Source organism: Dermochelys coriacea, chromosome 2, assembly GCF_009764565.3.
Source record: "Dermochelys coriacea isolate rDerCor1 chromosome 2, rDerCor1.pri.v4, whole genome shotgun sequence".
In the NCBI taxonomy this organism is placed as follows: Eukaryota; Metazoa; Chordata; order Testudines; family Dermochelyidae; genus Dermochelys; species Dermochelys coriacea.
In genome coordinates, this window is record NC_050069.1 from 176,088,433 (window position 1) to 176,107,367 (window position 18,935).

The 18,935-nt window shown below is 38.2% G+C and overlaps 2 protein-coding genes across 4 annotated transcripts in view; both read right to left on the reverse strand.

Moving 5' to 3' along the window:
• STK17A (serine/threonine kinase 17a) overlaps positions 1-7,736 on the reverse strand; it is a 62,644-nt gene extending 54,908 nt beyond the window's left edge. Inside the window, 1 exon segment of the mRNA XM_038390389.2 lies at positions 7,421-7,736. Coding sequence (XP_038246317.1) covers positions 7,421-7,599 — 179 coding nt within the window. The 5' untranslated portion in view covers positions 7,600-7,736.
• A 10,203-nt stretch (positions 7,737-17,939) lies between these two features.
• HECW1 (HECT, C2 and WW domain containing E3 ubiquitin protein ligase 1) overlaps positions 17,940-18,935 on the reverse strand; it is a 354,103-nt gene continuing 353,107 nt past the window's right edge. For all 3 annotated transcript variants that reach the window (XM_038392643.2, XM_038392644.2, XM_043508692.1), the window contains one exon: positions 17,940-18,346. In XM_038392643.2, coding sequence (XP_038248571.1) covers positions 18,235-18,346 — 112 coding nt within the window. In that variant the 3' untranslated portion in view covers positions 17,940-18,234. The remainder of the gene's footprint in view (positions 18,347-18,935) is intronic.

An 18,935-nucleotide genomic window follows, 5' to 3' on the forward strand; every position in this document is an offset into this window, starting at 1 on the left:
TTCACTATGAAGTTTCTTGCATTTCTCTGAAGCATCTGGGAATGGACTGATCACTTTCAGACTGCATACTGGGCTAGACAGACCACTGATCTGATATAGCACAGCAATTATGTTTCAGCATCAAGTATTGTTTTTATGAAAACTTTATTCAGTACCGTAAAGGCAAGCTCCGCAGTGGACTCCTGGTACCTTTTGAAAACTAAAGTATTTCAGTTTCAGGATTGCTAATTCAAAATCAATTAAGTGAAACAAAATAAAAACCACAGACATTTAGGTTTCCTCCCCACACACACTAAAATAATCTAAATTGCAATCATTAATTTAATCAGGTATATTTATCATCATTATTCCTCAAAGATAGCATTTGCAAACATTAACTGAAGTACAGCAGACTGACCAGATGTTCGCAAAAGCACACGGACATAACAATGTGGGTTTTTGAAGCACTGTGAGACCCCAAGTAAATATTTTCTTGAGAAACTTCTTCATATTTAATATATATGTCAAGATAATATTATGGTTTTTTTAAATGCAGTGGGTCAGGAAATGCAAAGCTACTTGATAGAACCATTAATAAATTTGATTGTGCAGAAACAAAATAACTACAAAATAACATTATTGTATTTCATTGCAAAAAAATCCCACAAAAATGCTAATAATATTTTAAAAGATTGAAAACAACATCTGTTTTTAAAAGATCACTGTCAAACAGCACCTTTGGAACTGGCCACTCAGGACCTAGAATAAAAACTGCCCAATGTGCTAAGCACCGTGAGATAGACTCAAAAGCATGCTTGGAAGGGGTAGCAGAAGAAAAGGAAGAACAAAAACCGAAGGACAGGCAGGGAAGGGTACCATGGGAATCATGTGGAGATGATCAGAAGGCTGCACACTCTAAAGAGCTAAGTAATGTACAGTATGCACAATGGTTCTTTTTAAAAAGCTAATGTAACATATTAAACATATAGTCAGTTAATTAAAAAGTGCTCTCAAGTTTAAATTCTGATCATGAATGATATCAACTCTGCTTAGAGAACCACTGGAAAGGACTCTAAATTGCCTCAAAATGAAGACTGTAAACTTGACAAATTTGAATGCCATGTTTACACTATGAAGTATTGCAGCAAACTAATTTTCAACAGTAAGTAGTTACAATCCGTGCTGACGCTGCCCCTTTACAGCAGCAAAAGATCTGTTCTTTGTAGGAACAAACCTAGCATGGCCTAATGGTATTTGTGCCAGAGCCAAAAATCAATGGGAAGACTTCCATTGGGTTTGGATCTGACCCTTTAATAGCATGTCATTTTAATATCCTATAAAAAGTTTTACTCCTCATGATTTAAATACTGACTGCTGGAGTCACAGTTTGTATAATCTCAGTGTGTAATTTTCCTCAAATTACCAAAAAGTCAATACCACTCACAATTTAGCTCTAAATTGTTGACCAAAGTAGTCATACTTCATCTCTCTCTCTCTCTAAAAACTTTGTCATACTTCATCACACTTTGTCATACTTCATCTCTCTCTCTAAAAACAAGATATTGATTTCATGAAGTACAAGAAGCTGCTCTGACGTGCATACAAAAGCTGTTTTGGAAGCAAAGAGGAAGTGTAATATAAATACTGGTATGCCAGATTCACCAAAACATTTGTCACTATGGAAATACAATATCTATTCACAAAGCAGTAAAATAAGTACGCGCTACATATGTACAGCACAGTTGAGCTAGATAGAGGCCCGATGCATCACTTAATTAAAAGGGTCAGGTTACACAGACGTTTAGACTGTTTACAAATATAATTCTTAAAAACTGGTTACTATGCAACTAGTAAGATTCATGCTTGAGGCAATTCAAGAGCAAAGATCCAGCAAAAATGTGCTGGGCAATCTAAGTTGATGTTGATTCAATATTATGAAACTAGATATAAATTTGTACTTTTAGAGAGATATACCAGGATAGGTCTTTAAAAAATAAGCATTGTGTTATATTACCAAGTGTTCAGACAAACTCCAAGTTGGATTCTCCTAATTTTCCCTTTTTTCAAAGTCTTACTTTGAAGTCTTAATAGGGAATTCTTGGAAAGCAAATGAATTTACTGTTGAAAATATAGCGGGACAAACCAAGAGAAAGCAATAGCTCAGGGGACTATATGATTAAGAGGGGGGTAACTGTGATGACTCAAGTTATAGAGAAACAGACTGGAGGTGGGGGAGAATACTAGGTAAGAAATAAATCACTGATTAAAGTTAAAAGAATCTAACATCCACACTCCAACATGACAAAGAACATGTTTAAAAGCAAACTAATTTTTAGTCTACAGTTCATGTTTTATCACACAATCTTCAAAATAAAAATTCTACTTCAAACTGAAAATGGATTTTCTCTGAAATAACACAACTAAAAAGCCCAAGGTCACTTCTTCACTCTACCATCATCATTAGCATTATTTAAATTGGCACACATCCTGGCTTACAGAAAGGAAACAAAAAAGTCTTAGTAATTGCAAATGAAGCAAGAATGCTTTACATCATATGTTTACCCACATTTTGGGTTGTCATGGGTTCTGCTAGGGAGCAGCAGAGAATCTGACATTACTTTAAGTAATCTTTTCTCAAAGTGATCTGCAAAACCTCCTGTCACTACTGTGGGTGCAGTATTAATAGTGACTTCTATGAGCATATTCATCTTTTAGAAAGCTTAAAAAGAGATTGTCTGAAAGGAACGGAACTGCATAAAATTAGCTATAGAATTAATTCATCACAAGTGCTATTTGTCTGGAGTGCATTTCCTCCCACCCCACACTTTTTCTGTTGTTAAGGGCAAGAGAGAAGATGGTTTTTAGCAAGGAGGTTTTAATCGCAGAATTTCTTTTCAAATGATGGGTCCAATTGCCAGCAACTTCCCTCCCCATTTATATCTCTGTCCATCACATCCCCAGAGTCTGTTCCATACCTGTTATATTTGTCTGAAGGTCTCAGGTAACTGAGGCATAGGACAAAAAAAGTGGCAAACATACAGCATGTGTTCTAGTTACAAGTTCTTATTGCTGGGGGGGGGAAATAAACATAAAAGCATCCAATATCACGGACCAAGAACTGAGACTCACAACATTAATGTAGGTTATGTTCATTATACAGCTGGGTACTCTCATGAAGCCATGCATCAGTCTGCACGTGAAGTCACATCTTTATATCTGAAATGTCCAGATTGTGAAACCAAGTTTCCATATTATGCTGTTCCACCTGCTCAGTGCTTCTTTAGAGCCTGTTATTCTCAGTTCATGATAACTGAGACTCAATATGTCCTTTTTATTCAAAAGAAAAAGTGAACTGAGGGAAATCAATAGAATTTTACTTTAGAGTCCCATAGGTCTTCCATCTTTTGTCAGGGAAATTCTGAGAGCAATTGCAAGAACTAAAACCAACTGCCTTTCTGATGAGAAAGCAGCACAGTGTCGGGTGGACACCACTTGACCAATCTGAGAAGCCAAAACAGCTTTTGATATTAGCAAATTATGAGCTTTGATCTGGTGCACAGCAAGTTATACGTCAGTTAACGAAAACATTAATAAACTTAATAATTTTATAAGTTTGCCTAGAAATTTAATAAGCATATTACTGTCTGCAAAAGTACTATTAGTCTGACAGCTACACTCCTCTCTTCCTCACAAAAAGAGTAGGTTCTATGTAAATCAACACTGCAAGTCAGCACTTTTTACAAAAAACTTTAGACAAAATAAGAAAGCAAACCTGTAGGAAAATTAAGGTTGAGATTAGCTTTTTGGATATACTTTTGGTTTCACTATAGAATGGGCTTATGATAAAAATCTAAACAGTAAGTATTCAGTCCTGTAATAGCTATAAAACTATTTAACATCTCTACAAATAAATCTTATTAAAAAGCATATTGCTCCACATTTTACAATGGAATTTCTATTACAATGGTCTTAATTGCAATATTTAGTACACTCATATTACGCCACTTGAGTTAGCCTAGCTCCAGTGAGAGCAACCATACTTCGAAACACTGTGACACTATCACTGAAGCTACAGAGGTCTGATTACCAGCACAGAATGATTTGATTAGCAGATAAGTTGTAACTCATCCTGCTGCATCCCCCCTGCATTTCTAGTTTCAGCCACAGCATCACTGGAGCTTTAACTCACCACCCCCAAGTCTGAGGGCGTGTCTCATCAGATGGGTATATGGTATGCACTAAAAGTTCCCCAGTATTCATTAATATAGTCCCATTTCAAACAGTATGACTAACGCAAATAAAAAAAATTTTTGTGCATGCCAGCAATGTTCACATGAGCCAGTTAATGCACGACATGCTAGTGTGCACGAGAATTTATACCCCTCTGGTGTGGACTAATGCACTGCATAGATAAGCCCAAAGATGCCATTTAACTTGAACTAGAGATTTTTATGTGTGGATGGGAGTGGGGTTAGGGACAAAATTTAGTCATACCTTGAACTAACAATAAATGTGCCCATGATTTCAAGTAAAAGGCCTGTTGCATGCTAGTGCAATTTTATAAAAAGAACAAAAACTGCCACTAGCATTCCAAACAAGGGAAGATGAAAAAGATTAAGAGTTTCTATAAAGTCTGCAATGCAATTCTATCTCCTATACAAGTTCAAGTAGTTTTAAGATGACAGAAAACATCTAAACAAACATTTGCTTTCAAAGTCAACAGTACCGATATTTGAACAGTACTTGCAATATGGAAAGCTTCACATTAGTAAAATCATTCTCATTCTTGAACTTCTCCAATCAGTGTGTTAACCGAGGCAGCACAAAAACAGATAAGAATTCTTTTGGTATTTCTTCCTGAACCACTCTTCTTATTCCAGCATGTACTCTATTTGGTCAAGGTGGGACTGCGGCCTGACCCAGTAGCTGACCAGGTAATCCTTTGAAACACAAAAATCTAAAGTATTCTCCCTTCAAAAAAACAGGGATTAAAATAAACATAGCGTGTTTGTGTGCACAAGGGATGCTTTTTACCTGAAAAATAAGATTACTATTCATCTGTTAGACACATTAACAAGTGTTATAAAAAAAAAAAACATACTCTTAAGTCATTAAGAAAAATAAGCATTCAATTTCAGAGCCAAAGCCCCTTTTATGAATTGACACAGAAGAAATTTAGCATGCTTTATCATCCGTTTTCAATAACAAGATGGACACAAATGGCAAAGAGCCTTTTAATTTCACTACATTTGTTTTGCAACAGTGAGCAAAAATTCCCTCTTTATTAATATGCTTTTGTTGAATCCAGGATCCAACAATTTAATTTTTTACACTACTTAAAAAAAATCTTCAGAATTAAGCTAAGAAATTAAATATACAAACAAGCATATGATCTCTTTATATTATGAGGAAAAAAGATCTCAGACTTTTGTGGTGTTGAAAAGGAGACAGTATGAACCAAAACTTCTGCAGACTATTGCAGAAAAAAAATGCCACAAAGGCATTATTTGTTTGAACTTGATCAGTTAATGAAAATCTCAGGTATAGAGTCACAGCAGTCATGGAAAAAAATGTCTTAAGTACAGCTTTGATCAGAAAATGACTATGTTAAAAGGCATCTTGTTGAGATTTGCTTGTCCTAATTTATTGCACTACTTCTCCCCCACCCTCCCCATTAACAGAGAAAAGGTATGAAGCCCCATTAACTTTAATTTAATAATTTTTTTATGCCAGGATGGATCATCATCTAGTTCTAGTCTGACCTTCCTTTATAACACAGGCTAAAAAACTCCACCCAGTAATGCCAGCATCACAAGTCCTTATCTCATGGTTGAACTAGAGCATGCTTTCTGGAAAGACACCCGATTTTGATTTTAAGATTTTGTAATGGACAATCCAGCACTTTTAATTTCTTGTTAAACTATTCCAAAGATTAATTACTGTTGCTTAAAATTTGTGCCTTATCTCTAGCCCGAATTTACCTAGCATCAGCTTCCAGTTGCTGGATCTTATCATACCTTTCTTTGTTACATTAAAGAGATCTATATAGAAACCTTCTCCCTATATAGATATTTAAGTGTGTTATATTTTGCTGATCTCATTTCGATTAATTAATTTAATGCCAAAGTTAACTTGAAGTCTAGACAATCTTAAAGAATTTTTTAAAAGTAGTTAACAGCAACTATACTTGTTCCTGCATCTCGCTATTTTTGTGATTTTACAATCATATCTATTCCCCCCCAAAGGCAGGGTTTCTCTTCCCTATTGCTGTGTGAAAGACCCAGGCAAACAAAAGGATTACTGACTATACAGGAACAAATGTTTCAGAGTAACAGCCGTGTTAGTCTGTATTCGCAAAAAGAAAAGGAGGACTTGTGGCACCTGAGAGACTAACAAATTTATTAGAGCATAAGCTTTCGTGAGCTACAGCTCACTTCATCGGATGCATGAAAATAATAAATTTGTTAGTCTCTAAGGTGCCACAAGTACTCCTTTTCTTTTTACAGGAACAAATGTGTCACTGAGTGCTGTCAAATGCAAGGCAACTTAAAAAAAAAAAAAAAAAGGAGAGAAAGCAACTTCGCTCTCTAATCTCTTTCAGCGACAGTAATCTTATATGATCGACGCCCTGATGTGGTAAAACTTTCAGAAGGAAGTGTTATTTTGAATATGACAGTGTCTCCAAGTTCAAAATGTTACGTGTCCGCTGAGGAAGCTTGATACAAGAAGAGCTGAACCACAAACATGGAACACAATCCCAGAGTCGCTTCCCAGGACCTCACTTTTCATAACTCACTTTCTTTTTGAGGAGTGGGGAAAATCCCACACTGGGGAGAAAAGCATAACAGAAGAAGAAAAAAAAAAACAAATCAAACGCGTCTTCCCCACCCTGCTCTAACCATTTGCTTCCCTGAAATCGTCTATTTCCCCTTATGTCATGTTTGACCGAGTTCAGGTAACAACAACAATCATCCACCTCCTCTCCTCTCCCGGGGGGGTTGGTAAATTAAGGAGAAGTGGTTTGCATTGGCGCTTGCTTGGGGGAGAAACGGGCACGGCCAGCGGCACAAAGCTCCCGCGCACGGACAGCGCCTTGTGCTTGGTTGTCTACGCTGACCAGAGCCAATCGCGGGGCCAGCGGGAGCGCCCCGGGGAGCATTTTCCCACCTGCGCCCAAGCCAGCGGCACCGATCAGGAAGGAGCCGGGCGAGCGCCGCGCGGGGCGGCCGGCGCGGGCAGAACCGAGCCGAGCCGAGCCGCGCCGCGCCGCGCCGACGGGCGCACCAGCACCAAACACTTGAGCCCAGCGGCACCGCCTCACCGCTTCCCCGGGGCTGTTGGGGGCAGAGAGGCTGCCGGACGGACCGGGCTGGGGGCTCCGCGCGCCGGGCTGGCCCCGGTCCCTGGGAAGGGGCGGTCTGGCGGTCGGCCCGCCGCTTACCTGCCGAGCTCCCTGCCGGGGCTGAGGCTGTAGCGCTCGTGGAAGGGCTCGGTGCGGATCGCGGTGCGGATCTCGCTCAGGAAGCCGCCCCGCCGGCGGCCCCGGCCACCGGGAGGTTGCGACGGTGGCGCCCGGCTCCCGCGGGAGCGGCCCGGCGGGGGCTTCTCCTCGGGGCTCATGGCGGGGAGCGGGGCACGAGCGCAGCCCACGGTCGAGGCGCGAGGCAGCAGCGCCCGAGCCGCAGAGCCGAGCGGGGCAGCTGTGGAGGCCGCCGGCCGGCCCGCACGCGCGCCGCTCCGAAAGGAGGGGGTGGGGCCGGCCGAGACCCCGCCCCTCACTGCCTCACCTTTGCCAGAGGGGGCGTGGCTGCCGCGACGCCAAAAAAAAAAAAAAAAAAAAAAAAAGCGGCCGGGCTGAAGTGGCGGTTGGCGGCGCCACCTGCCGGGCCCCGCACGCGGCGCCTCGGCTCTGTGACACTACCATTTAAAATAGACACTGCTAAAGCATTTTTCTCTTTTAAATGCAGAAAGACACCCTTGGGTACTGCCTGCCAATATCCAGAGCCTACAGCAGAAAAGATTAGTGGCCCCACACATAGGAAAGGATTCTAAACCACCCAGTCATTGATCAACGCTGATTCAAGGGTGAGTGAGTAAATCGATGACTGAGTGGTTTTAAAAATGCCAAGTCAGAGTTGCAAAATGAAATATTTTTAAAATAAATTACAAAAACAACATATAAAATAATTGAAAAGCAACAGAAATCAGAGCTCAGAGTAGCAGCCGTGTTAGTCTGTATTCGCAGAAAGAAAAGGAGGACTTGTGGCACCTTAGAGACTAACAAATTTATTTGAGCATAAGCTTTCAAATAAATTTGTTAGTCTCTAAGGTGTCACAAGTCCTCCTTTTCTTTCTAGAAATCAGAGCTGTGTTAGAGACTGACATTTTCAGTGCATATCTTACAGAGAATTTGTGTAAATGGTAATTGGGGCAGAATATTATTATTAATAAAAACTAGGAGTTAACTATTAGTTAGGAAGTTGTTAAGGTTGAAGGTGCACATTAGGGGTGTTAATTAACATCCAGACAATGTGGTGTTATTTCCCTGGAATACTTCTACCTCCAAAATATGTACATCTAGAAATGAATGGTTAATACTTGCCATATGTTCCTTCTTTACTTATTTTCACCTCAGGCAGGTTGCAGCTTCTTAGAAAACAGGGTCCTAGACCATTTAAGGTCCTAAAGATCACAATCAACCCCTTCAATTGCACCCAAAAGCTAATAGGTAGCCAGTATTGAGCTGGAAAGTACCAGTGTAATATGTTCATTCCACCTAATTTCTGGAGACAAGTGGCTGCATTCTGCTCCAGAATGTGAAATCAGCATCTCTTCAATGGTAGAGCTAAATAGAGCACATTACAGCACATATGGCGAACGTGGGCTGCATCAGGCAGACAGGATCCACATTGCTCCTTTTCTAAAGAGCAGTAAATTGTATATTCCACCCTGCCTTCCTTGTCCAACATGTCCTTTGCCAGCACGATCTAGTGTGAGCCATGTTGACACTCTTTGTTCACTATTGATGCAGCAAGTAGAAATTAGAGTTGAATATGTCCCTACCAAACTCTTTGATCTAATATTTATTCTTTCTTTATTTCCAAATATCTGTTATTAAATTGTATGTGGTATTTTTAGGACAACCAATACCCATGAAACTAGTTAGCCAACTGTGTTTACGTACACATCCCAGCATTGTTTTCCATCAATATCAGTAGATCTGTAATTTATATTTTGTCTTTCATCCTGAAAGATCACAAATACTTACACACTTAAACAGTTACATACTACAGACAATAATCAATTCATCAATTATTGAAATGAAGCCATATCTGGAGTGAAAAACCAGCCCAAAACAGCAGTTGTCCAGTAGTTTACAGAACAGCACAAAACAATTCAGAACAGGAAGTGAATACATGTGTTTTCTAAATGGAACTGCAAGGGAAATGTAGGTAAGCAAAATACAATTACCTCAATTGTAATCTGGCCAGAGGAGTAGAGTCAATACTGGTCCTTTCACAAATGCAGCGGGTTTCTTTAAGAACTTCTGTTCTATATCGCACAAAACACAAAATATGTGTTTTTTCTGTATGTGGCTGTTTTACACTGGTAGTTACAGGGGTGCTGGAACAATTTTTATAGTGGAGGTGCTGAGAGCCATTGAACTAAACTGTAAACCCTGTATATAATGGAAACCCCTTTAAGCCTACGGGTAGTTACAGACATTACGATATATATACCAATATATACAGTTTTTCATAGTTTGATTCAGACTGGTTCTTCCAGTTTGGATAAACATTCAGAAAACCTCAGATTTCTTTCATAAATCTATACAATCCATTCTAATATGTAAATTCCAATTCCTGCCATTCTTTAATTTGTTTATCTCTTTCTCTACCATACAGTAGGAAAGGCCTAAAGAAGGCTGTTAGAAGTTCAATGTTTTAAAGTAACAGAAAGATGGATTTGCTGCATCATTAATCAGAATTACCTGCTGAATAGAAAGGCAGTGAACAGAAGAACCATTTTGTTTAACTGTCTTGTGGACTGACTAAGTCAATTTGCCTTTCACTTCACTACACAATAGCTCTAGCAACGGGCATATATTATAGATGATTCAGCCATGATGTACTACTATGGAGTATATAACAGCACTGTAGCGTATAAGTGAAATTCACCCTTGTGCAGAGGGCCAGCATAAGGCCTATACACCACTTTAGTCTCACTTAAGTGTTAAAAAAGAGGGCTTATGTGGGATATAAATGGTGTAGCATAAGCCTTGTGCTGACCATCCTCAGAGGGGTGAATTTCAGCCTATGTGAACATAGCTTCATCCATTTAGAAGCTAGCTAATAGATATATTTAGATTGATCACAGTTACTGCACAGCAAGAAAGTTTGTGTGCAATTTCTCTTTTTTTTTTTTTTTTTTTGCGCCTCTGTGTTAGTCTTTAGCCACATATAATTTAGAGGAGAGCTCTTGTTATGCTCAATTACACTCAGATAGTATGAAAAACATTCGTTTCTGCTGATATCATTAGTGTCTTATGGTTCAACATTTTTTTCCTTTCAGTGTAGCATGTTCTAGGAATTCATTCTTTATTATGAGATGTACTTGGCCTGCAAACAATAGAGAATGAAGTGGAGTGGAGGATAATGCCTCTCGGGCTTTGTTTGGGAGAATGTCCTTTGCATGCTCCGAAGTGAAAGCCTGTTCTCAGTTCTGCCCTTAAGAAGTGGATCAAGCAATGTTGTATAGGAACATAGAATTTTCCTGGCTAGATCAGAACACTGGTCCTTCCAGTCTGGCAGACTAATTCTTCAGAGGAGGGTATCTTCCTCTTCCCAGTATTGAACATATTCATTTGAACATTGTGTGAAAGAAATAATTCCTTCTCTGACCAATATGGTGATCAGTTTATACCTGAAGCATATTTGAGTATCCTTTGTTCTCGAATATATAACTCAGCTTGTTCTACTGATGTTAATAAAATTCATTCTTTAATCTAGTGATAGTACTGTATGTAACACCATATGTTCTGCAACTGTAAATTCTAGTCTGACTACACGGTGTATGCAGAAGTGTTTTCTTTTATTTCTTCTAAATTGATATACTATAGTTATCCTAACCTGAGGTACATCAGCCATGTACTCTTGAATTCATCTTGTCAACATGTAAGGCCTCACTTTCAGAGGTACTGAGTCCCAAAGCTCCCATTAAATTCAGGTGGAACTGTGGGTGCTCACCACCCCTGAAAATCAGTTCCGCATGATGGGGTTTTTTGTTTTTTGTTAAAATTGAGCTGATTCAATAGTCTGAAGACAGCAGGGAAACTAGGTTTCTTATCAGCTACAACTGTAGCAATTTCTTCAGTCTTCACATTTACTTTGCAGTTTAAACAAAGATGCACGGATCCATTAAGTGGCAGCATTAGGCACATATTTTCATCATTATTGCCAGCTTCCTGAGTTACTATTTGACCTGGGTGGAAGCTTTTATCTAAACTGCCTCTCATTTGGCACAGTGTTTGAACAGAATAATTTGTGGAACAGGTGACTAAGCTCTCTGTAGGAAGATCTACGAATGTCCTTGCCTGGGACTCTTCCTACCCATGGACATGGATTGCTATTTTGCAGCAGTTGTCAACCAGAATCTGAGTGCTGCAAGTAAATGTTACAACAATTGTTTTAATTAATTGTTTGCACTAAATATCTGTTACTAAAAATTTGAGCAGGATTGAATGGTACCACATATAAAAGTCAGTGTACCATCTTAATTCAGAGGGAGCACTTGGAATATCCCATTATAGTATAAGACTGGATGGAAAAATGCTTTCCATTTATATAACTTTATTTATTTTAAGCCTTTCTTTGAATTTATAGTCACCTAACTCAATGCCCAAAAAGTAATAAAATCTTATTCTTCATAGTTAGGTGGATGGCTGAAGGACTTAGCAAGGACTTTTTTCTCCCATATACAATATTACACCATTTGGGAACTATAGGAGGATAGCACATTCCTCTGCAACATCAGATATAGATCACAGCCAGACACTGGATGCTGGATTCAATAGAGCACTGGTCTGATCAAGTAAGGCAAATCCTAAGGTCCTAGAGGTGAATTGATTTCATCACCAGTTTTGAGGCTTATTTTCAAAAGAGAAAGCAAGGCTGATCAGAAAAGTTGTACTTTTTTCAGTGCTTGTCCTCAGCAGTGTTCTAGAAATACAAACATACTAACAAGTTACAGAGTTGTAAATAAAAGGCCATGTAAGATATACTAAAATCAAATCAGAGCTTGTACCCAAAATCTCACAGAAGATTCCAATGCTGCCACTGCTGCATTCCTGAAAAGCTGTTATCCGAGTTTGATGGTTTTAGGAAGCATGATAATTTATACTGCTTTAGTTAAAGATTGGTGGTAAATGTAAGGCTTTGAAGACTGAAAAATGAGGAAAAGGAGCTCATCCTTCAGACTTGATCCAGCATTCCCAAAAGTAGTTTGAAGCAAAATTAAATATGACATTGAAAAAAAATTAAAATAACTTATACCAGCAATTCTCAAACTATGATCTGCAGCCCATTCTTGAAGTAGACTGAATTAGTGTGCGCCAATACAGTATACAATTTAATTTTTTTTTTCATTGTCCCTGCCTCGTTTCATTAGTAGGGTCACTGTGCAGGGCATCAAACAAGAGCCTGGAAAAGCAGTCATTTGTTTTCATGTAATAAAAAGATAAAAGGTCAAGGTGTAGCCACAAAGTGCTTGCTTTTCACAAAGACAGAAGAGTGATTTTTTTGTTGGCACTAAATTTTCTCACACAGCTCTAGTGTTTTGTGGCTTAAAACTATAAAACTTTAGATAAAAATTCCTTCAGTCTAAGCCCTCCTATAAGCTGTTATCATGTGAAACCCTAAAACATCAATAATTTGCAAAAAATCACTGAAGGCTATTTGCAGTCTTGATGTGCTCTCCAAAGGCTACTGTTGTATTTAACCGAAACGGGCTGTCACAGAATACTATGGGCCTGATTTTCATTTACATTGAAATCAGAGCAGTGTAGAGACCTTAGTGTAAAAGTATGGCAGGAGCTCCAGGGCAGTCTCTGTCTAGTTGATGTTATCATTTACCACAAGCCCAGCAATTGTTAAGAAATCAACGTTTACCTACTGATCACATAGTGCTATCTAAAATACAGTAGTCACATTTTGTCATCATATTTGTCAGTATACTTTCTAAAAAATAAAACAAACTTTTGTACTATCAGGCTGGGGCTGGCCCTAGGATGGTGCTCTTGGAGACTGGGGCCATATCTGCATACACTCAAGTGCACATGTCTAGGCCATTGAAGCTGCTGTCAACACCATAGTCATTTCTGTACTTCCACTCTTTGGTGCTATGCATGTGGGAATCAGAGATAAGACACAAGGCCTGACAGACTGTGCAAGGCAGATATCAGGCCAGATCCAACGCTGGTGTGTGCAAACACAACTCCTCAAGTCAATGGAGCTCCACCAGGTATGAATTTGCTCCATTATAGTAAAATGAATCTTGCACAAAAGAAACTATTTTTAATAAACAGTACACATGATGCCATAACAAAGTGATTTTATTGACATTCCTGTATAGTGATATGATTGAATAGAAAGCGCAGCCTGAGTATCATGTGACATTTTTCTGTCAATATAAGCAAAATCAGTCCAATAATGAGGACTTTTACTGCCATTGACTTGTATGAAGTCTTTAACAAAACAATAATAGACATTTCTTTTAGATAAATTGGAAGCTGCAAGGAATTTGACTAATGGTACAATATTTACTATACCTAGTACCTACTATCTACAGGCATCTGTTTGTCTATTAGAACAATGGGACTACATGACTCACTAGGGAGAAAGTAACAATCCATTTTTTTGGACTTTGTGATAGCTGGAAAGCCTATCCCAGGTTTGTAGTATATTGCAGTCATTTTTAATAACAAACTCTGAGGTACAGCAATAATAAAATAATAATAATAAAATAAGCACCACATTTGTTGTAGAAAGGTTTGTTGGTCTGCATGTGAGTGAAAGTGTTTAATCTTCACTGGGAAGCCCTGTTCATGTTGCTATGAAGACAGGGTGAACATTCATGATTTCAACATAAATTAATCAAAGAATTCTAAAGCCAAATTCATCCTGCTGGAACCCCCATCCATATCAGCAGGATTAACACCAGGGATGACTTTAACCCTCCAGGTTATATCTATGTATGTGAGTGTATATATACATATGAAAATTATTAAAATGTTTTTTTTTTTTACTCAAAGATCTTAGCTACTCTCCCTCCAAATTGTGCCCTTTTCTCTACTCCTACCCCACCTGGTGTGATGATTTCAATCTCCAACTGTTTCCATCTGGGGCTATATCAAACATTTGTTACGATGAAACCTGAAAAAACAAAACAGTCTGGGTTCCAGGTTAGATTGCAAATTCACAATTTGACCACAGTTCATTGAAATTTCATATGCACTTGAGCAAACTGGGTAACATTTATATTTTCTCATCATAACTTTACAAAACTCATGGTTTCTATGCAAAACTAAATGTAGCCTGGCCTATTTGCTTTCAGTTTTGTGGTGCCTTTGGACCCCAGAACTTAAAAGACTATCATTTACAACACTTATCTGTTTTTCTGTTCTTTCCTTCTCGCAGCCTAAAATCTGTCTATCAATACAGATATCATATTTTAGCATAATGATAGAACACAACATTTTAAGAAGGGAATTGGGGTGAAGGGAATTGAATGGGTTATGACTGTTCTGTGCATCTTTAATCTTCTTCACAATAATCTTCCTTGTGGAAAACCTTTTATTCCTTCCTGAGGAAGGGCAGAGAAAAAAATGGCTCATGAATAATCCAAATTTTTACGATAAATGTTCAGATCTGCAGAATTCTCTCTCATTTATAGATAAGTAGTGGAATTTGAATTGAAGAACATGGGGAAACAGTTCCTCTTGTGTATGTTTTTTTGAAAAAAAAAGGATCAATAAATAGATAAGACAGAATGAATAGGGTGTTCCTGTTGTGATATCTTAACTATGCAAACTATCATAAGAAATGATATCCCAGAAACGTCAATGTGTGAAAATTACTTAAGAAGGACTTTATCAGGGGAAGAGAATTAAAAAGATAGGATCAGATGAAGTTTCTGGAGGGGAAAAAAGATAAAATATGGTGTTTTCTTTTCCCAGTTTCAATGTTTTGGTGACAAGTCTAATGAAAGCATGTGTAGAAGGATTATGAGGACATGAAGAAAAAGAGTCATTTGTTTTCCCCTACTATTATTTTTGATCCAAGAATATGCAGGGTGTTTCAATTTTGATGCCGTCAGAATCATGTGAGAAACCAGTTTTTTTGAAATATTTCCATGGAGGAGTGCTTTTGCCAGAGATTTTGATGGAAAATAAGCTGGCCATGTCATATATTTTCTTTATCCAGAACACCAAGTTGCTTGACACGATAACTGTCAAGTATGAAGATACCTACAACCTATTCTAACCCCTAACATATGGCCCATGTCAGAACCTGATCTGAAGAATAATTCAGGAGCTTGTTTCAGTCTGGGGCTAGATGCTGTCTGTGCAAATACAAATATCTTTCATTATGCTACGAAAAATAGTTTATTTTTTTAATAAAATACAGCTTTGAAATATTTTAAAAAATTCTAACTATACAGTTATCTAAAGACTGGAATTCCCCCCTCCCTCCTTTTTTTTTATATTAGTGAGACAGCTCTTGATATTCAGTTTTCTTTGGCCCACCTGGGACCAACCAGATGGATACTTGTCTCTGCTTATTTTCTTGTATTGTTGAAGACACCTAGCATTAAATATAATGCATGTTATTTTGTAATGAGTCTATCAGGGATGAAACAGGAATCTTGTACAAAAAATTGGCCTTTGGCACCCAGCCTATGAGATGCTCCCACTGAATAGGTCGAGGTTGCTGAGCACACTGCAGCATCAGAGCTAGAGCCTTTGTGGCAATCCTGGTACAATGCAGTCTCATATAATTCACCCTGATGTAACAGAGGCATAAAGAAGCAGGTTACATAATTTTTGCAGAGCTAACACCCACAGTATATGACATAGAAATGAGAGCTCTTTGGGACTGAGGCTATGTTTTTACACAAGTGTACAGCACCAAGCACAATGGTGCCCTGATTCATAGTTGGGGTCCCTAGTGGCTACCGTAATACAAATACCTAAATAAAAAAACTAATAAATAATTTAATAAATAAATAACAATTTGTATTCTAAAATAAATACTTAAAAGAAACACATAATAAAAATACTATTAAATGGCCATCAAATATTAGTGAAGTAGAATCAATGGAGCACTTTAAAAATTCATATTCTGATTAAACCAAAACATAGTATTTCTGCTTAGAAGCATGTCTTTACCTGTCACCATTAAGACATGCAGTAACTTTAAAATCAAGAAGAAAATCATTCAAAAATATTAGAAAACAATCATATACACATTAGCGTATTAATAGCTAAATATGTCGGTCAGTAAAAACGCATGGAAAGGCTGGGCCTGACTATGTTCTTTGAAGGATAGGTTTATAAGAACAGAATGTGTTGGATGTTGAATGACATCTTTCTGACAGCTTTCTGAAGTATAACAACAAAATGAGCATAGTAACAGAGACACAGATGGGTGTGGTATCTCACTGCCATCTATTTCACATGAGCTATTGCTCGTATCAAGATAGAATTACCCTGTAGATTTCACTTAGTTTTTGTTATGGGTATTCTTTGACACTATCGTGCTCACTTCACATTTTCCCAGTTAAGACAAACACTTTCAATCCACAATAAGGTTTGGAAAACAAGGGCAACAAAGGTTAAAAGTTGGAGACAACCAGTGTTGTGGGTTTGATTGTAATAGCCTCAGCAATACCCATCAAAGACAAGAATGCTGCTGTGTGCCTTGTCTTTCCTGGCTTTGGAGCTGGAAGATGAAGCCCACAAAATTAAAGAATTTGAGGTTTCAATTAGGCACCAGAAAAGAACTGGATCTTTAATTTGGTACCTAATGAGGCCATGCGGGTCATTTGGGCTTCACTCCAAGAAGAATTGCTACAAATGTTTAAGCAAAAGAGAGATACAATCTCACTGCAGCTTCACATTTAATAGAACTTTGTCTAAACCTTTCTGTGCACAACCAATTCTCAGGTTATGGAGGTTTGCATTTGACAACAAAGGGAAAAAACAACAACCAGAAGTTAGCCCTGCCTGACAAGAAATAAATGGCTTCTGATATAAGGGACAGGATTGTCTATACTTCTCATTTGTAAGGGGGTGTTTTAAACATCAGATAACAAAGAATCAGTAAACAGAACCCAAATATATTAACAAGAGCAGAACATTCTTCTTAGTCCCCTTTTCTTTGTCATGTACAATATTTAGGTAAGGGATCCTTGTCCTTTATGCTACGTAATGAGACATCCTTCTTGAGTGTGCACAAATTTGTGCTTTTTGTGTGGTAAACATTACAATAGAGATGCCCCTCCCAAAATGTCTGAAGTGCAAGTTCTTTCCAGTACTGGCAAGTAACCATCCATAGCAATCACTGGAATACTTTGCATTGCATTACAGGATGGGTTGTTTTTTTTTTAATGTCTTATCTGCACCATATGTCTGGGCCAGTTCCGGTTGATGTGGATCTTGAGTCCATATATAAAAATTTCAGTTTTACTCATAGGTATCTCTATGATGGACGATATGGACAGAAAAAACAAGGATGGATGAAAGAAACGCTTGACCACCTCCCAGGACTGAATTCAACTGGTAAGAAGTAAGATGAACTGTGGATTTGTTTAGAAGACATAGGCATATAGAAGCTTGGAATGGTTGATGAGGTTATTTATTTTTTAATCAACGTAGGGGGAAGTAAACATTTATCAATATTTGGTCAAGTGTAACATAACCTGTATTCGTATTTTTATTATTATTAATGGAGGTATGTGGAGTATACAGAAACCTTGAGACAGCTGTTTTTCTATTGCATACAAGCTAGCAGTCCATTGGAAACCAAGGATGAAAGCATGAAGGTTAGATCTTAGAGGGAGGCAGTTCTTCATGCACAGCTTTTGTCAATCCTGACTTTTGTTTTAAAAAATAAAAACATGGAAAACCAAGATCATATGACGGTGGGGAAGGAAGGTGACATCATCAGCTGGGAAAATACCAGAAGTGCCTGAATTCCCTCACTCAAGTCCAAACGTGCTAGTTTCTTCAACAGCTGTCAACAGCTTCTCATACAGCATAGAATAAGATGGGTAGGGTGGAAGATCCAAGCGGTTGAAACATGTGTGTGCCCTGCAAATGGAAAATTGCAGTGTTGTAAGTTTCATTTACTTTTAACAAATATATTAATGAGAAAACACTGCTTATTCTGACAAAAGTTCACTTATGTCCTCTAACTGGTTAAAAAGTTTTAATTAAATAAAGCCTAAGTGTTAAAATAAAAGCACCTAAAATCCAAAGAGCCAGAAGATATTTTAAAAATATACATGCATCAATTTGAATTATATATATAGACAAATTAAGCATTAATAGAAAGTATCTGTATGACAGGCTAGATCCTTCATTAGGCACAGATCCTGCAATAAGCTCCATGTGAGTGAATCCCCTGTGTAAATGTGGGGCTCACTGTGGAATTAAGGCCCCAGACTTCACACAGAGTAATATTCACTGGTGCCACTTTGGTTGTTTTCTGTTGTTTCAGAAACGCAAAGCAGCTATACGTCTGGTATAAATGGCTGGTTAAGCTCTGCACTAGAGGACAGGTATAAAACAGTTGGAATGTATTGGTAAATTTGGCCCTGTGAGTGGAGTAATAGGACAGGGCTGACAACTGTAGGTTCAGAGGGAAAACAGGAAACACTACAAAACCAACTGCTTTGGG